The 19,399-nt window shown below is 44.0% G+C and overlaps 1 protein-coding gene across 7 annotated transcripts in view; it reads right to left on the bottom strand.

Moving 5' to 3' along the window:
- Positions 1–19,399, bottom strand: part of Runx2 (runt-related transcription factor 2) — a 287,714-nt gene that overhangs the window by 84,096 nt on the left and 184,219 nt on the right. For 4 of the 7 annotated variants that reach the window (XM_005389822.2, XM_005389823.2, XM_013516856.1 and 1 more), the window contains 2 exons: positions 7,224–7,289; positions 1,387–5,654 (listed from right to left, as the gene is read on the bottom strand). The exons of 1 other annotated variant lie outside the window; for it this stretch is intronic. In XM_005389822.2, the coding sequence (XP_005389879.1) occupies positions 5,176–5,654; positions 7,224–7,289 (545 nt within the window). In that variant the 3' untranslated portion in view covers positions 1,387–5,175. Of the gene's footprint in view, positions 1–1,386; positions 5,655–7,223; positions 7,290–19,399 lie in introns of those variants that run through there. 2 more of the 7 variants (XM_013516854.1, XM_013516857.1) reach the window with 1 other exon arrangement.

Here is a 19,399-nt window from a genome sequence, read left to right as displayed (position 1 = left end):
CTATACTGCTAGAACAGTACCCTGACACACACAGGCACACAAGCAGCAGTTTTCCAGCCTAATATGTTAACAGCACCAAGGCCTAGCACAATGTCTTTTTACAAGCCCAGAAGCTGAGACCCAAGAATAAAGTGATCTGCCCTGTATGTGCTGCTGGGCAAAACAGAGCCCAGGGGTCTACACCACCTCCGTGCGGATGCCTCTTAAAACCACATGTTTGATTTTAATAAGTAAATAAATATATATCCTGGAAGAGTTGCCAACAGTGACTTCAGAACAGCTCCTAGCCTAAGAAATTAGCTGTTTCCAAGGTTTCTCAAAAGCCAGTGCCAAAAGACTAAGACTGAACAGACCCTCTTTAAATTATCTATACCTCGGGTTTCTCTTACACTAGGGAGACAGATCTTTGGTAAGTGGGAAGGGAATCTTGAGATGGAGACGGGGAAGAGGCATGAAAAGAATTATGTATGTGTATGACTTCTTCATGATGAGTATGATCATACATACTGCAAACATTACTAAAAATAAAAATAAAAAGAAGGAAAAAAAGAAAGCACAGAGCCTCTGAAAGGAGGTCTCTATGCTCTGCTTTCTCTTCAGACTATATGAACACTTCACCCTTTTTTTAAAGGACAGCTCTGCCTGTCAGTATGATGTGGGCCACCATGGCCAGTGACCAAGATTCTCTGCACCCTGATTTCCTGGGTCCCCCAGTTAGCATCGTGGCAAGCCAAGGCATACAGAAAGCACAGGACAGAAAGAAAACGACGTTTACCCCAGGCCCTCAGCCTTACTGTGGGGGAGGGACTTACCAAAAGTAAACAATGGCCAAGAGAAAGTATCGTAGAAATCTTCTGAGAGTAGAGCCCTCCAGACTCACAGCCAATCTTACTCCTCCCTGGGCTTTGGTTGGTTGAGTTTGTTTGTTAGAATCCAAAAGAGATATGGGAAGGAAAATAGACAAATGCCCTATTTATCTGAGCTGCTCAGACTCTCCTGACTTCTACTGTGGCTGCCTTGCTGGTGTCCTGCATGTTCCCAGAGATAAGAATCATAAGACCATCCCAACCATACCCACTGATGGGTGCCCTGAGTGGAACAGGGGTTTGGCCTAAAGCCAGCATGAACACTCCTACCTTCAGACACAGGCTAAGGCCACCGGTTCACTGAGAGATCTTTGAGGGCCCAGCACTCTTAAGAAGTAGGACCAAACAAGAACACAGAGCTTAACAAGAATTTGTTCCATCTTGCCATTAACTTTGGATCTCTGCTTTTATTGGGCCCTGGTAAATCCTAAGACAAAGCAGTGCCCAGGTGGGGGCAGGAGTAGGCACCAGACCAGAGAAGAAACCGCCGATGAGAAAAGACCCAATGTACACACATAACAAAACCAAAAAAAGCCATTTTATTGAAAATTAAATTCAAACTTCAAATTAATATTACAATCATGAGAAAAATGCCAAATAATTCAATTTACAATTGCAACATACAATACAAATAGTCCCTTTGAAGTTAAGAGTAAACTCATCCACATCGTGACCTGGGGCACAAAGCAGAATTTGTACAATATGTGCATGGGAAGCAAATCTTGGGCAATAGCAATTGGAAAAAATAAAAATGAAAGCTTGTATTTACACAAAATGCTACAAATATTTTTGTTCCACAGAAATCTAAGAATGGTAACGCATATCCAAAAGAAATTGAATTTTATTCAGAATACCTAAGAAATTACTGTAAGTTATGGTTTTGGCTGATATATTTAGAAGTGTACTGTATTAAAAAGCAAACAATTATTTGTAAACATGAAGTAAACAAACAACTAAAAAATTCTCACATAGAAAGTATTTTTTTTTAGAAATGCATTTTCTTTTTAAGAACAACAAATTCAAGGTTTGGAAAAGCCATCTTTTATTTTGTTTGTAATTGCTCTTTCAAACACCATGGGAATAATGGTTATTTTGCTAATGCTATAAAATTACCATGTTCAACCTAGATTTGGGGTCTATCCCTGTCCTCAAGAATGAAGGGAACCCCTTAAATCAGAGCACTCATCTGAACCTGCAGTGCACACTCAGTCCCTAATGCTGTGGTTTTCTTCCTTTGCTCACTTTTAAAGGGCCTTGACCTGAAGGATGAGAAAGTTTCAAGAGTGATCAACAGTTAATCCATTGAATTTTTCACTTTCACATTGAACATCATTCTATTCATCTAAAACCAAACTGTAGTACCTGTTCTGGAACTCTGACATAGGTTAAAGTTTGTAAGACAAATGAGGTACATCTCTCTTTTTAAAATATGTGGCTGCATTGGTTATACTGTAAATTCCAGCAACATCTGTGTCATACCAAGAACCACGTTAATTTAATCCTAAGGCAGGAAGGTCCTAATACATGGTCCCTAGCAGTAGGAAGACTGCTTTGGTCTTGAAATCACAAATCATGCACGTGACCAAGTACAAACTGAGGGAGGGAGGGATGGAAAGAGGGAAGGAGAGAGAATATGAATATTAATTCCTAGGCCATAAAAGGGACAGAAATTTGTTCTAAAAATGTGAACTGCCCTATTGGGGCAGTTGGAGGGAGGACAGAGAGAAGTGCTTGAATGTTTCCCAAGGAAAAAGACTTTTAAAGTGTTTCTGGGTTGCTGCCTGCAGCCACGCTAATAACATTTCAACATTAAAGCATCCCTATAGTCACTTAATATGTGTACTGTAAACTTAAAAAAGCCCTTTTAACATTAAAAAATAATGTACAAATATAGTACCTTTTTTATTAAATAGGGTGCAGCTGGTACCGGTGGTAACATTTTTATGTCAATTAATTAAAATTGCAATGTGTTACCAGACACTGGCTTTTTTAAGTGCTGCTGAAACAAACACATATTTTATACTTACAAAGAAATGGACAGTGGCATGCTTCAAGCCACCACACACAAATAATAAATAGCATCAACTACTACTTCCATCTTACTCAGGTAATAGAAAAGTGGCTTATTTATCTAAGCATACTTTGTATACAACCTTTAGAAGGCAAAGTGTTTCCCTTTGTTTCTCCTCAACTTGTATTAGATGGAGTCGGGATGAATTCTAAGGGAGAGAGATGGTCACTGGACACACCCAGGTTTACCTGGTCTGCAGCTGTCCCATGTGCATGGTGGCCCTGAGAAGGACTCCAGTTCAGGGTATGTCGGGTCAGAGCAAATCTCTGCAGAGTTCTGCTCAGGAGAGCACAGGGCTCAAATGAAGGCACCTTGATTATCAAGGGAAGAGGGCATGGATTTGCCTGGTGGAGTCATTATATGATCCTGACTTGGATCAGTTAAGGACGTGCACTTGTGAACTGGCCATGTGGGTGCCAGGAGGGGCCAAAGAGCAACTTGCAGTAGGGCTGTAGCTCAAACTCATAGACAGTGGGGCGGGGGGGACTCCACACCCCGATGCCTTTGACCCGGCCATCATGTAAATGCAGATGTCAAAGGCCGTACTGGGTCCCCGCAGGCTCTCTGTCCTCTCCCATCAGCCACTCTCTGGAACTGGTTGCTACTTAGAGTGCCCAGTTCCCCCTGGAACAATCAATTACTTCACTGTGCTCCTTTAAATGCAAATTCTGTGGAGAGCTGCAAATGGGGCTTGAGTAAGGCAGATTTTGGGTTCCCTTGGTTTACCGTGTGGTAAGGCTGGTTGGTGAAGAATCCATGGGGTAATTTTGCATTCCTGCACCATGCACATCATGGCTGATCCTTTAGCCACATGTGTGGCTTTATAAGCTATGTCTTCACTACGAAGCATGGCGATTTTTAGAGTTTTGCTTAACTTTGAAACCACAGAACACTTTCCTGCAGTTGAATGATTCACTTGTGCTTGTCTGTTAAATATGACGAGTAATAATTATCCAAAAGAAATTAGGAAACCACATCATGCCAGCATTTTATGCTGAGAAAGGGCAACAAAAGTGATAAAGGGCTAAGGGCAGTTTTTAAAATCCCTATTATTGCTTTAAAAGGCAAAGCTGTGTAGAGGTGATCAAAGATCTGAAAAAGCTAAACATAACATTTCCTTCATACATTACAAAAACAAGCTACATCTAAAATATTTGGAGATGGAAGTACTTTTTTAAAAAATCACATTGTGCCTGGATGAACTGAAATTGCTTAGCAATATTTCAGATATGGCTCTAGCCCACCAAAGAAATTTGTTATTTAATAAAGAGCACTTTTAGAGACCGAAGTCAACATATCAATACACTAAGAAATGTTTCAAAGGTCCAAATGTCATTAAATAATTATAAATATATCTTTAAAGTTATATGACCATTCACGTTAGCAAGTTACCTCAGATTTTACACATATTCATAATTTAAAAAAAAAAAGAAAACAAATAACACACAGCCAAACGCAAACACTATATATACCATTATGGCTATAATAAGGTATTGCCATTTTCAGTTTCATATAAAAGGAGAAGGTGGGGTCTGAGGGGTGGGATTTCTTTCTGGTTAAATGGGAAAAGGAAGGAGTATAAAAAAGTAAAATAAAATAATCTATCCTGATCAGTATTTTTGAAGTCACTTTCTTAGAGAAGGAGAAAGAAATCTGAACTACACAGTTCACACAATTAGCTGCAGCAAGACTGAAACAGAGAGTGGCCTGGATGTTCTGCATGCACAGTGCCCGAAGGGCAGCATCTGCCCTGCCACTGGCCCCTCAGCGGGCCCTGTGACATCTTGGCACGCGGTCTACAGAGGACACGGTCCCCACACTGCTGTGACCGGGAGATGTGCAGCTTCCGGACACAAGGAGGAAGCAGCTCTGCTCTCCCTCCTCCTGAACCTTAGGCCACCTCTCTGACTTGGCATAAGAACAGGTTATTTAGGGTTACAGACCAGAGAACAACAATACCTTTTCCCTTGTGTGTTCCTTTGTAAAAAGTACATCTTAAATAGTAAACAATCTGAAACCCGCTTAGGATCGTCTCTCTTGGGCCTTCTACTTCTCAGTATCTACCCTCTTATGCTTGCAAGGTCGTGACTGGGTGAAGGAATGAAAGGTCTTCTAGCAAGTAGGCACTCTGTAGACAGCTAACCGATATACATATATATATGCGTTCTCTTTATATATGTATATGTTGACACGTGTGGGGTGTGGCCCCAGATACCACCAGGCCACGGCGGAGGAATCTCAATATGGTCGCCAAACGGATTCATCCATTCTGCCACTAGAATTCAAGACAGTTGGGGAACTGCTGTGGCTTCCGTCCGCGTCCACACCATCACTCTGGTTGGGCAGATTGGGGTTTAATAGCGTGCTGCCGTTGGCGGTGGTGGTGCACGGCGGGAGCATTCTGGAGGGAGACCGGTCTCCCCCTGGCACCACGGGGAACTGATAGGATCCCGACGAAGTGCCATAGTAGAGATATGGAGTGCTGCTGGTCTGGAAAGGTCCGCTCTGGCTTTGGGAGGAGCCGGGGTAGGGTGGTGGCAGGTAGGTGTGGTAGTGGGTGGTGGCAGACATACCGAGGGTCATGCCTGAGGTGACTGGCGGGGAATAAGTAAAGGTGGCTGGGTAGTGCATTCGTGGGTTGGAGAAGCGGCTCTCAGTGAGGGATGAAATGCTGGGGAACTGCCTGGGGTCTGAAAAAGGGCCCAGTTCTGAAGCACCTAAAAATTATAACAGAAGATGGGAGGGAAAATCTGTAAATATCAATTAAAATAATGATAGAATTTTTACAAGAAAAAAAAAAAGAAAGAAAACTTTAGCTTTCCCAAAGAAAAAAAAAAAAAGGAACAGCAAGCCACAAACAGACTTTCAAATGCACTGGTCACTTTACAATCTTTTTTTTTTTTCCACTTTATAGTCTTACCGGCATTTATCCTTAAGTTCTTCACCCCAAGACAATCTCAAAGGGCTTTAAAAACCCAGTTTGTGCCAGGTCCTATGCATATGCCCACCCAACGCTGGATCCTAAGGTTCACTCACCAGACTTTAAAGATCAAATCCTGACTGTTTTTATTCCCACCCCTCCTCTCTTTTGTTTTTTGCTGCACTTCAGATGTGTGAAGTGAAACTTTTACTAAGTCAGACGAGGTTATTTTTCTTAACCCAAAACGTTCGGTTTTATTATTGGTACTCTTGGCAGGGCTTTTTCGTCCACGAAGGGGAAAGAGAAAGATTCGCTAACATGTTCCTACCACTTCTTTAAAAAGAATTTAAAATCTTGCTGTAATCTTTGCCTTAGTAACAGTGACATCAAAACAGATTTCAGTGGAATCTGAAACTATCTGGCTGACTGGAGATGACGGAGAGAGTCAGGCACTCAGAAACCCTCCCTAGAGCCATAAACCAGGTCGTGGGTCCTGAAAGCATGGTCAGGGAGGACAGGGAGGCTTAGGACCTTAGCGATCATCACATTTCAAGACTTGATGGGAGATGTAGGCCCTGAGTCAGGCCAGGTGCCCACAGCAGCTCTGGCAAAAGGCTTACTACCTAGGGGAGACTGGAAGGTAGGCACCTCCCCACCCACCTACCAGGGGCCCTAGAACACATCCCAGAGAATCAGCTTCAGCTCAGTGTGAAGCAGTAACCTACACCCAAAGATGGTCGCCCCTAAAATGTGAACCCCTTTAAGTTCTCAAGCTACCGGTATGTCTCCTTAGCAGGTATTTCTGGTGCTCAGCTTAGGAAATCACAGTGACAAACCATTTCATGGAGAAATTAGTCTTCTGAAATGCCTAAAGACTTATAGTTATCATCTTTAACGAATGGGTTAATTGAAATTTCAAGTGACAAGCCCTTTCATAACACCAGTGTAGTTGTTTGATCCCTTCTAAAACCTTACAACTATATTTGCTTTTCCTATAGCTCTTCAGCTATAAGGGTAAGTACTGAGCAATTCTTGAAGACCCTAGTGAATAGCGTACTCCCTTAACTCGTTTTTATTCAGCCTTTGTTCTTGATACTATGATGTTTATTACAGATATAACCCTAATACTTGTCTTTGAAAGTGCTTATTAAAGGTTATTCATTTTTGTTAAAATGCACAGGGCTCATACTTTTTCATCAAATGCTAAGATTAAGTGCCAGGATGTGCATTTGTAATAACAAGTGACTGTTTACAAGCAATACAGAGTTAACAAGACTTTTTTCTCACAAATCGGACAGTACCAATCAGACAGCCCAGCCCAGCCCAGCCCTGCCCTGCCCAGCCCAGCAATCGTGAAAAGTCTCACCTGCCTGGCTCTTCTTACTGAGAGTGGAAGGCCAGAGGCAGAAGTCAGAGGAGGCAGTGTCATCATCTGTAAAACGAGGGGAGGAGCTCTAAGTTCCCTTCCAGGGCTAAGGTCCTAGGACCACGACTTCCAAGACAGCGGTAGGAGCAAGGGCCAAAGGGGAGAGGTAGACAGAGGTCCCATCCCTCATTAGTGCCTTCCCAGAACCCACAGGCCCATTTGCAGAGGGGGGGGGAGCAGGTGAACAGCCCCTGATATCTGAAGCAAATACTTTCAAGATGACAAACCAAAACCAATGCAGCCCCCATCCTCAAAGCACGTGGCCCTAACTCCTCCCCAAAATGAAGTTCTGATGAGTTACAAATGTGTATGTCCTGATTGTGGTAACATCAGAGGGGAGCGGATGGGCTGTGACACCCCCCACCCCCAACGCTGATGAGCACAGGTGCAGCCCAGAGGCACAGGTCATTGCTGAGTGTCCCCCAAAGAGTCCGGGAAGGAACCTGAGTCCACAGAGCTAATGGCTAGAGGCAGGGCACTTCCGGATATATTAAGCTCATTGTTCAGAGCACATGAGAAAATCCAGAATAACATGAGCAACTTAAAACAGGAAGAAGTTGCAGTTAAGATATCCATATTTGTCTTTCCACGAGGCCCACAGTTCACAGATAGCCGTGTTAATGTTGTTTTTTTTTTTTTAAAAAAAAAAAAAAAAAAAAAAAAGCTTCTCCTATGTATTTGTGCTTAAAATATACTGTAGAAATCATCAAAATTCCAAGCGGTTTCACTTATATTGATGCTGAAACCTCATTAAAATCCTCTATGTGGGGCCCTGCCAATAAACCCCAGTATGGTTTTGAATTTATAACCCTCCCACCTTCTTCTGTATTCAGCCTGATACACTTTGCTGATGTTTTTATTACCCATCGCATGCCCAGATCGCCGCACCTTTCTGGTTTATAGATGCTAGCTAACACAAATTGACATTCATTTTTCAATTAATGAGCTCTGGTTGTGGTTTATAGAAAACAATGCAACAAATTTCCGCTTGGTTTACATGACTTTGACCAATCACTTCCAGTTATTTGAGTCTGTAATGTCTTGGAGATTAACTCTTTCTTGACAACGCAAACTAAAGTGGACTTTAAAGAGCTCCTAGGGTAATTTTGATAAGTTATAAATCATAGAACTTTTAGAAATTTAGTCATTTTACATTACTAGAGACTATTTCTGAAACACTGCCATGTTCTGTATGAGGAAATATTTAAAATTTGCTCTAGTATGAGATCCCTTGCATAGAAATGTGTGATTCGAGGTGGGGTGGAGGAGGAATGCTAGGCTTAAAAGGAATCTGAACCTCTTCCTAGTCTTCAGTTTATTTATAATCATTTATTTAGAATCAAGTAACATGACGCCCCTTCCCCTCACTACATAGGTTTGTGTCAGCCCTTCTAATCTGCTTTATACATGAACTCAAATTTTCTTTTAGACCTTCGTTGGGTTAATATCCACATTGTTTCCTAGCCATTCATACTTTGTATCACTAGCCACACTGTAGCCCCAAGCTTCAAAAGGAAAAAGAAATGGATATGAAATCAACTAAATCAAAAAAATGTAAGCGTGACTAACAGAGCCCATGGGAGGAAAGCCTAGAGAGTCCTTTACCCTGACCTAACTTTATGAATGAAGACCCAAGGCTCTGCCACTGTTGCGATGATGTGCAAGGTAGCCCCAGAGCTCCCTGGAGCCAGTTCAAAACTCCTAACAAAACTCTACTGAATAAATAAAGCCACAGGTAGTTTGGGGACCTTCTGAAAATCCAATAGCAAGGAATGACTTTCACAAATGTATTGTTTTGTTTTGTTTTGTTTTCATCCTGCTACTAGAGATTGAATCCAGGACCTTTACACTGAGGTCCATCCCTAGCCCCTTTTTTCTTTCCTTTTCTTTTCTTTTCTTTTTTTTTTTTTTTTTTTTTTGAGACAGGGTCTCGCTTAATTGCTCAGGCTGGGCTCAAACTTGTGATCCTCCTGCCTCAGCCTTTCAGACTGCTGGGATTACATGAGTATGCCACCGTGCCCAACTACAAAGCTAACAGTTCTTCTGACTGTTACCCACATCATCTCATCCTTGCACACAAAACATTAAGCTGCATGGAAGGAGAGAGTGAGACCATCCACACTAGATCATCAGGCTCTAGGAATTCTAAAATGTCATGTGTCTGCATTCAGGGGCCCAGGCAGCAGGCATGAGTTGCTGGAACTCCAAGACAAACATGGCACAGCTTCCTGCTGGGCTGGTTTTACTCAACCTGGGGAAGAGGTGCACTGTACAGTAAGCTGAACGTGAATACAACATGGACAAAGCATCACTTAGCTGAATTTTTAGATCAATAAAATGACTGCAACAGAACTGCACTACTGATGCTTTCTGTTCTGTTCCCACGTCTCCTAAGCACCCATGTACCTTCTGCTGCCCGGGGTGCTCTGGAGAAAAGTCTCAATCCCTAATTTCTGTGTGGCTAATTCTAATGGGATTCCCATTGGACAGACAGGGAGAGTGAACCTGGGAGAAGGGAATCCCTTTGCCCAAGGTCAACACACAGCAGGAGAGGCAGAGCTGAGGAACAGCACCCTGACTCCAACAAGAGACACACAGCTTTCGCCACCTTTCCGGCTAAAATGATTCTGGGTCTCCGTGCTGCCCCACACTGCTATCTTAGGAATATACTTCCCTAAATGAAAAATACTTCCACAGACTCCTGATACCCAAGTGTTACTATTTTGGGGATGCCATTAATGACTCTTTCTGGGCCGCTGCTGATCTAATCTGCTAAGCAATCAGTGCAGCTGTTCAGGCGGAATAGAGACCAAAGCCCAGGGTTTGGTCCCTGGGACTTGCTGGCTTTTGCAGTTGTACCTCATCCCCCAGTGGCTGTCTGCCACTCTAGCCGCCACCAGACACCTCGCAGGAACTGTAGCTGTGCTAGACAGAATTGCAAGAACCATGCCTATCTGAACAGCAGCAGCCCCAGATTTCCACAGCCTGACATGCACAGCGAAGAATACATTCATAAAATGCTCGTGAAACTCAAATGAAAATGAGATCAGTGTGAAAGGTCTAAGAGGGAAAGGAAATAACCTCTCTCCTTATCCAACAAGGTCTTGAGAATCTCTGCAGCAAGTACAAAGGGCATGGAACCAAGATAAGAGGGAGGGTGGCAGAAAAACCTCTGAGTGCTCGAAGCCCTGACCAGGCACCTTTGACTATACTACTTTCTTATGTCACTACCTGGTTTGAGGCATGTCTCATACTTCTCTGTCTTTTAATATCTGCTTTTAATATCTGTTTTTAAATGTCAGAAATGTGCTAGCTGTGGTGCAGAGTTACAGATCCTTAGGCTCGCTGATTCATTTCTCCATCCTTCCTTGCACCCGCAGATTTTTTTCATTTTAAGTTCTTACAGTGTACTAGACTCTGAGAGGGATAGGAGGGAAAAATGAATCCCTTACCATTAAAAGCTGACCGTTGTGAGCTGAACGTGAATACAACGTGGACAAAGCATCACTTAGCTGAATTTTTAGATCAATAAAATGAGTGCAACAGAACTGCACTACTGATGCTTTCTGCTCTGTTCCCACGTCTGCTAGCAGTAAGACTTGCATTTCTAGGCCTGCGCTTTGGTAGACCACCCATAAATACTGGCTGGTTGAACTCAGGCAAGGAGATCTTTCGAATGAAAGGAGTTGGAATCTGGGAGAAAGAACAGACGGGGTACTTGCTGGTTAGGGCTGTCAGCTAGAGAACTGTGTCCGCTGCTTTCCCCCTCCAACCAGGAGAATGCATGCATCCCAGCTGCAGGGCGGGCAGGGTGGGAAAGAGGAAAGGGGCCTGGAGTCCAAACCCAACATGGCTGGAATGCTCAGAGTCTTCTGCTCTGCTGCTTGTGTGCAAGGACCTCAGTGTACAGAAGGAAAAGCCATCGTCCTGCTCGGCAATGAGGTGTTAACTTCAAAGCGGCACTGGGGCCTTTTAAACGGTAGAGTTACTGCTGCAACAAATCTCAAATAAAGCCTAGGAACTTTTTATTAACCCACTCACAGCATTCTTCATACTGGAACACAGAACACACAAGATCGCCAAAGAATTGCCCCCCCCCCATAGCCAAGAATCTCCCTCCCTTTTCAACCGCTCTGTTGTTTAACTTCCTAAGTCAAGCCTGTTCCAACAGCCTTTCTTTTCTCTGTCGCTCTTTTGAGCCCTTCTTCACTCCTCCACTGAGTTATTAGCTGTTCCTAAGACTGTTCTCTCCACGAAGGTCAGCTTTTAATGGTAAGGGATTCATTTTCCCCTCCTATCCCTCTCAGAGTCTAGTACACTGTAAGAACTTAAAATGAAAAAAATCTGTGGGTGCAAGGAAGGATGGAGAAATGAATCAGCGAGCCTAAGGATCTGTAACTCTGCACCACAGCTAGCACATTTCTGACATTTAAAAACAGATATTGAAAGCATTGAGTGATGCTGACATCAAACCTAAACTGTCACTGAAATGCATTCCATACCTATAAAACCTTGTAAAATGCTCTTTAAAGCTGTGCCCAGCCATTGTTACCTCACTTGACCTGAGGCTGCAGAGAGGGCCTGGCAAACAGGACTTGCCACCAGGACACAGATGCCCTGGTTCGCTGCCATGTTATTCCCCCTTCCCTGACACCTGTTCTGCTGCAGAGCCGGAATCTCTGTGTCCAACACACGGGGGAGGCCAGGGCAAAGACAGAAAAGGGGTAACAGACCAGGTTAGAAATGCATGAAGGTAAGCACACAGTCCTATCTCTGACCCCAGGTTAACTGCTGTCATTAAGGTCATAGTATTTGCTTGGAGTGAAGCAACACAGTGAAATTCACACCTGAGTTTCTAGACGAGTGGATAGGGAGCTAGTATGTCAGGTGTCAAGGGTAATAGATACAGACTGGGGATGCAGGCAGTGATAGAGGGCCTGCTTGGCATGCGCAAGCCTGAATCTAATAGGTAAAATTCAGGAGCCAGCAGGGCTGGTGGTGTCTTGCTCTCTCTATGCTGCCGGACAAATCACACTGGTACGAACAGGGACGGGCTCTGCCTCGAGCGTCCTCCAAACACGCAGGAAGGGGAGGTGTGTTCATTCCCATAACTATCTTTGCAGGCACGCAGGGGCCGAGCCTTCAAACCAGACTGCATCGCTGTGCCCAAGCCCAAGCCACACACACTCAGGACCCTCAGGGAAGCCAGAGCCAAGGCAACAGGCACCACCCACTGAGCTCTGGCTGTGAGGCTCCCCACAGTGGACCCATTCTTACCATCATCACTGTTACCTGCACACCCCAGATGGCTATGTATGTAAGCCTGACCTCTCTGTTTATTTTAAAGTATTAGCACTATTTCTCATGATTTTCCTTTCCTAACTAAACTAAAAAGAAAGGCCAATTAAGAACCACAAGTCCATCTCTCAGGCCCTATCTAATACAGAATACAAATGCTGCCAAAACTATTGCTAAGTAGAATTACTAGAATATTCACAAGCAGGCAGCGGCAAAGCAGCAGAAATGCTGTAGAAACATTATCCAAAAATCAGATTTTGACTGTGCAAAACATTGCTTTGAATTTTCCACCCTGAGGTTTTAAGGAGTTTTATATATTTCTCTCCATTTATCTCTTCACACTAAGAAAGGGTCAAGCATTTGTCACTAAATTAGATTTACTTTCAGTTCCGTTTGATAATAATCAGGAAAACACACCATAGATGAGAGACATTTAATCGTTCACACTGATGGAGAAGAAACCAGCAAAATGAAGATTTTTGAAATGAGTTTTTATGATAACGAAACAACTCACAAACTCCATCGCTTTGCAAATAAGAGGAAAAGCACCTCAATATCCAGTACAAATATTTGTTTTCCGTGTTGTCATGAATTGTACTTTTCCACTGCGCACTCACAAACTGAAAGACCGGCTGATCCCAAGGCTAAGAAAGTATGTTCTGCTGAAGGAGAGACAGGGGCAAGAAACCTGGTAATCCTCGGAAACTTTCAACCATTCCTTAAACCCACCCAAATTTTAAGGATATTGCTGGAATAACATATTTCCTTTTGCAGAGGAAAAAAGGGAATGTGGTAGGAGATGTGTGAGCAGGGGTATAGAGGGCGGGAGAGGAAGAGAAGGAGCCGCAGGAGAAGGGGTGGGCAGAAAGAGCAGAGAGAGATCTTGCTGGGCCTTGATTAGGAACTTTTTAAATCCTAGGAAGGGTGGGTAGTCTTTGAAACCAGATCCGCCACAGGAAGGAGGCCAGCACCCAGGACGCTGTGTGTCTTTCTGAAGGGGCCACCCACGGTGCCGTGGCGGTCATATGACTGCGCTGTCACATCCTGAAGCCATTTCCAGCCCATACACACGTCTGTGCTCCCATTTAGAGAGGATGGGATATATTGGGAACACACATATGGAAACACTTTCAGAGAATCGGTTTCCATGAAATTCATAATGAGCCAAGTGGCTTCAGATGTGGTTGCGTTCCTCCGATTAGCCAGGAAAAAAAAAATAAGGGGGGGGGGGGTAAAAGGAGGAAAAAAGGGACAAATCCACCCTTTCAGACCTTATTTCAGTTTCAGAAAAATTATAAACCACTAATGACTTATGGCTACCAAAACATGGAGACACAATTAAGAGAGGAGAGATCGGGAAAAGGAGGCAAAGAGGTTTAAAAGCAATAGTCTTTCCCTCCTAAAAATAACAGCTTCAATATCAGTAATCTTATCTCCAACCAGGGGAGGCTTTCCTGTGATGGTATCTGCCTGGAGAGGCATAATTAGTTTTCTGACATCCTGGCTGAACATAGTGCGCACGCGTGTGAGGCGGAGGGGGGGGGGGAGGGAGGCGGAGGGAGGTTGAGGCGCAGGACTAACTCGTATTTGATAACATATGTGGTCAATTAAGATTATTTTAAAAATTGCAACTAAATGATAAATTGTGCCTAAGTAAATCTCTCAAAAGGCCTGGATTCAGAGAGGACAGCCTGGTATTTTCCTGTGGACCGTGCTCCTGGTAACTTGGACTATATTAAAAGCAGAAATTTATGAACTGGTTGCGATGTTATATATTAGACACCAAAGCCAAGCTGATAGGAAGGCTTGAAATACAAGCAGAGCACACATGGGGGGGAGGGCTCTTAAAGGGGGACACTGAACTGGCATTAGTTAAAACATTATTCCATTCAAACACAGACAGGCATAGAGCAAACGTCACATGAATTTTTATGTAAAACCAGAGACTTGAAAATACTCTCCTTTGGAGAATGATGTGATTCCTAAAGACTGGGACTGAGCAGGTTTCTTTAGAGCCTGGTGGCCAGGGTAGAGCCACGGTGCAGAGAATGAGATCAGGTCTGCTTTTTCCTACCGCTCAGAATCCTGCCATGATTTAATACTCACAGCATCCCCTGGTGCTGGCAAAGGTTAAAGAATAAGCAACCAAGTGATGGAGATGCCATCACCATCACCCAGATCCCAGACGATGGCACCAAAGCCGTCATATATGCCAGCAAAGCCCTCCACTTACATTATGTCATTAAGTCCTCTGGGCATCAGCAATGCCACCAACTCCATGGTATGGATGACAAGGTCAAGCAAGAAGTTAAATGACGTCCTCAAGGTTAAGAAGTAATAAGTGGAGGCCTAGGATATGGCCCCTGATCCAAGGGGCTCGCTGCAGATGCCTGCTCCACGGTGCAGGGATTCAGGGTCATTTGGCGTGAATGCTAACAGGCTGACCACTGCTCATAGAGGGTAATGGGCAGTCACAATGCCAGCCCTAGAGATAAGGATAGGATGGGATATGAGATGGGAGGCTGACACCTACCACTCGTTTGCCATACTGGATCCAGCCCTGGAATTCAGGTACTGTCTTTACCTGCACCCAACAGAGAACCTAAGTGTGGTCAGTCTCAGAAGTCAGCCTGGGCCTCACACAATCCCTACTAACCTAGACTGGAGCCACAGGCTTTGGCCTCAAAGTGTGTCCTGCCAGGACCTGGCCTTCTCTTTGTCCCCTCTTCTCTGCTTTCAGGTGCATCACTGACCTACTCCCTGAGGCTGGCCTGGGACAGTCATGCCAGGGACTGGGTGCTTCAGGTTGTGGCAGAGGCAGCCTTGCCTTCAAGGTCCCATTTCGCTTGCACTGTCCCTTCTGTGTAGGTGTCTCATCTGGATTCCTGAATCCTTTCTTGTGGGCATCCAGGCTCCTCCGGATGTCCTTGTCCCTGACTGCCTCGCTGTTCTGTGACTTTGTGTCACACACCCAGGTATAGATCTTTGCATGTGCATTTCTAGATCTCTGCATTGGGCACACAAGCAGTTACCAGAGTAGCAGTCCTGGCACGACCTCCCTTTCCAGGCTCCTTTCTGACTCTATGTCCCTGTGAGCTCTCCAGCCCTGGCACACAGAACCCTTTCCATGTCTGGACTGTCCTACATCTCCCCACCTCCATTGCCTTGGTTTTCGTAACTGAATACCCTCCCTCCACTCCTTCTGCAAATGCTAAGCAGCCTTTAACATCGGGTGACAGTCTCCGTCTGCCGGCAGCTTCTCCGTGTTTTTTTGCTTCCCTCTCCTTCCTCAGCAAGTCCTGGCTCCTCACTTAAATCTTTCCAACGGCCATGCGGATGAGGAAAAGCTGCTTACAGGCACTACTGGCCTTTAAATTCCTGAAAGTGGGAGCTCTGCCCTACTGATCTCTAAATGTGTTGTAGCCCCTAGCAGAATAATATGCAAAAAAATATTTTTAGATGATGGCGACTCCAAATCAGCTCTATATCGTTGTCTCCAGCTGCAGTCTGTGTGTGCCGGCTAGCTTCCGCCCGCACATCTTCCACCTGCCGCCTTCCCAGCCTGTACGTCTGGCCATCCTTGAGCCCAAAGGTGCTGCTCTGGTCCCCGCCTTTGTGGTCCATCTCTTGCTCTCTTATCGTGCAAACATGATAAGAGATAAACAAGCCTCCTCTGACCTCTTTAGTCCTGCCAATAATTGGGTCTCACCTCCAAAATGATCATTAAAGGAAATAGCAGCTCAAATGTATACACTGCTTCTTAAATTTTCTTTTTTTTTTTTTTTTTTTTTTTTTTGCACATATCCAGCTTCATCCTCACAAGTCCTTAGACTATATCACATCTCACCAGGAAGCTCAGTGAGAGAAAGAATGGCCATCTCAGGGACACCAGCTAGGTAGTGGCTAAGCCAAGGTAAATCAGTTGCGTTTCCTCTGCATCCCTATCCCCCCACTAAGCTTGCTTCATTAGCACCTCTCTTTTTTTCATCCAAATGGAGTTCCTGGTAGGGCAGAAGGGGATACCTCCATTAATATTTTTTAAAGTGATGACCTTCTCATACTGAATGTTTAGTTTCAGTGACATCAGCAACCAAACTACTGGCTTCTACTTAAGTGAAACACCACATTCATTTGGGAAGAATTCCTTTTCTTGGTTCCTAGGGTTTAGACTACCGTATACAAGAGTCTTGTACCATACCAACACCAGGCTTCTTGCGTAACTCTGATACCCCAGAGTGGTATTGTAGTGAGTCGTTTCTGACAGTCTCAGCTCCTCTGCCCAAGCCCTGCACACGGAATTAACTCAAAACTTCTGCAAGAAAAACGTCCCTTTCAGAGTTTGATTTGGCATCTATTTCAAAGAGCTGTTTGTATATTTTAGAGTATGTAGAATTTTCCTTTGATTGAAACCTCTCTTAACAATGGACAAGGGATGATTTCTCTTCTGAGTGGTTTAAACAAAAACAAACACAACTTAGTTACATATAGCCTTGTTCTCAGGGTAGTTTTTCTGAAGGAAATCAAACCCTACAGATTGTTCGGCGTTTGGCGAAAGCCTTCAGCCAAAGTCAAATAGTGAGATTTTCCTTGTCGTAGGAGATAAACAAACAGGACAGCAAATCGGAAGAGAAGAAATAGGACTTCATTTCACTTTCTCCTCTGCACGATCACATTCCTCTCTCTGTACAGGCGCAGCTCCTCGGAGGGTTTCGTGTCCGTGTTTATTCCTGGTGGTGTAGCAATAAACTTGCTGCAATGGACATTTCCAACATCTGTTCGTGGCTGCTCCCAGGCTCCTTGTATTTCTCAGGGACATGAAGCTCTCTGTCTCCAAAGTGTAAACAGACACACCTAGTTATGTATTAAGGTGTCTGAGAGGAGCTACTTGTTTTGATGACCAAAAAAAAAAATGATAATAATAATTAAGGGAGAGAGCCGGCCCGGTCTGTTCAGTGCTGTGGGATGTGAGACGGCCGCACAGCTGTCCAGTGGCAGCGCCCAGGCAGTGGGTGCTCTGCCTGCCAAGGACCAAACCCAAGTCCTCTCAGCCGGAACACAGAGACGATGGGACCACTCTAGAGGTGGACGAAATAGCTGGGGATGGTGCTGCCCTAGAGGCAGGGCAACATTTACTCACTCACTTCAGGATGGACTAACATGAGGGTGGAAGGCAAAAGGAGCAAAGAGGGAGAGGAGAAGACGAGGCCAGCTTAGTTGTTCTCGGCTTGGGGTCACAGTGGCTGTGTAGAACCATTAAAGAAGATGATCTCAGGAAGGGAGAAGAAAATCACTCTCGGTCACTGGAGCAGTGGCAGGAGGAGTGGGTTCTGCCCTCACCAAGCAGTCAGGCAATCAGCACGACACTCCACATGCTTCCTCTCCGTGAAAGGAGAGGTCTGACTGCACCAGCTCTAATGTCTGACTCTACTGCCTGGGAGAAAATCCCACTAGAAATTCTGTTCCTGTAAAGAAAAGTCCCATTCATTACAAAATAAGTGTTACAGCTTTTTAAAGCGTGGTACAATTTATATATCCAATGTGCAAAAAAAAAAAATCTAGTTTTCTTTCTGGGTACAAAATGTCAACTGAAAAATTTAGTATGTTCACAAAATAAAAATATGTCATTGGTAACAAAAGTTTGTAATACAGGTGAAAAGAAAATGGGATCACAGGAAGGGCTTTGTTTCCTTTTGAGTTTTATTGTTGTTAGTTTTTTATTTATTTGTTGAGACAGGGTCTCATTATATAGTGCAAGTTGGTCTCTAAGTCATGGTGATCTTGCTTCAGCCTCCTGAGTGCTGGGATTACACACCAAGAATACTGTTCATTTTCAAAGAAGCCTTTCATACTTAAATTTAGCAGTAAAAGGGATTAAATGAATTTCAGGTTCACACATTTAATGAGAGATGATATGAGCCACTTCTTGTTCTTCTTTCTAGATTCTTTAAGCAAATTGTTTTGATCTGAATTATCTGACCAGAAATAATTCTTATATCAGTGTTTTCAACTTCCGGAGGGTAGAACAGATTGCTATGCGTGACTTAAGCAGCTTAACGCTTCCTTGCCCCACATATAAAAACAGAGACTTGGAAGTTCTAACGTTTCACTAACATGTACATTTTTAACCTGTAGAATAAGACCTATGCTTACAAAATGGAGAGATGGACGATGTCCATTCTTGTTGCTGGTTGGAGGTTTGGTGAGTTAAACTTTACTCAGAGAACACAGATGCTACCGAGGTGAGAGCTGGAAAGGATAAAGAGATACAGACACCTCTTGGGACAACAATCAGTGGGCCTGGGTCCCAGGAGTGAGGTTCCAAAGCAGAGACTTCTATGACCAAGCAGAGCAAGAAGCGCATACATTATTTGGAGCCAGAGACTTGGGGCTGAGTCTTTACTCTCCCTCTCATTATGTGACCCCCGGCAAATCTCTGGATTGCTCTGAGCACTAATTTCCTACTGGCAGAACACAGACTGTAATGATCCCAACTGGCTAAAGAGTTGTTGTGACGATTCAGTGAGAGCACATCTGTGAAAGTGTTTTCTAGATATTTAAACCTCTATCTGAACAAGAAGCCAGTTGCCCTCCCTGACCCACAGGTTTTGCACTTATGAATCAAAAACATTTTTAAAAATTTTGTCTGTGCCAAACATGTGTAACTTCTACGTCTTGTCACCATTCTCCAAACAACACAGCAGAACAATTACTCACGTCGCATTTGCATTATGCTAGGTATCACAGGTAGTGGAGAGCTGAGGTAAACCCTCCAGGAGAAGCCACACAGCTTCTACACAGATACAGTGCCTTTTTATAGA

This window comes from Chinchilla lanigera, unplaced genomic scaffold (assembly GCF_000276665.1).
Source record: "Chinchilla lanigera isolate Chin_1 unplaced genomic scaffold, ChiLan1.0 scaffold00036, whole genome shotgun sequence".
In the NCBI taxonomy this organism is placed as follows: domain Eukaryota; kingdom Metazoa; phylum Chordata; class Mammalia; order Rodentia; family Chinchillidae; genus Chinchilla; species Chinchilla lanigera.
Note: the sequence above shows the minus strand (reverse complement) of the source record. Positions and strands in the feature narration are given on the sequence as shown.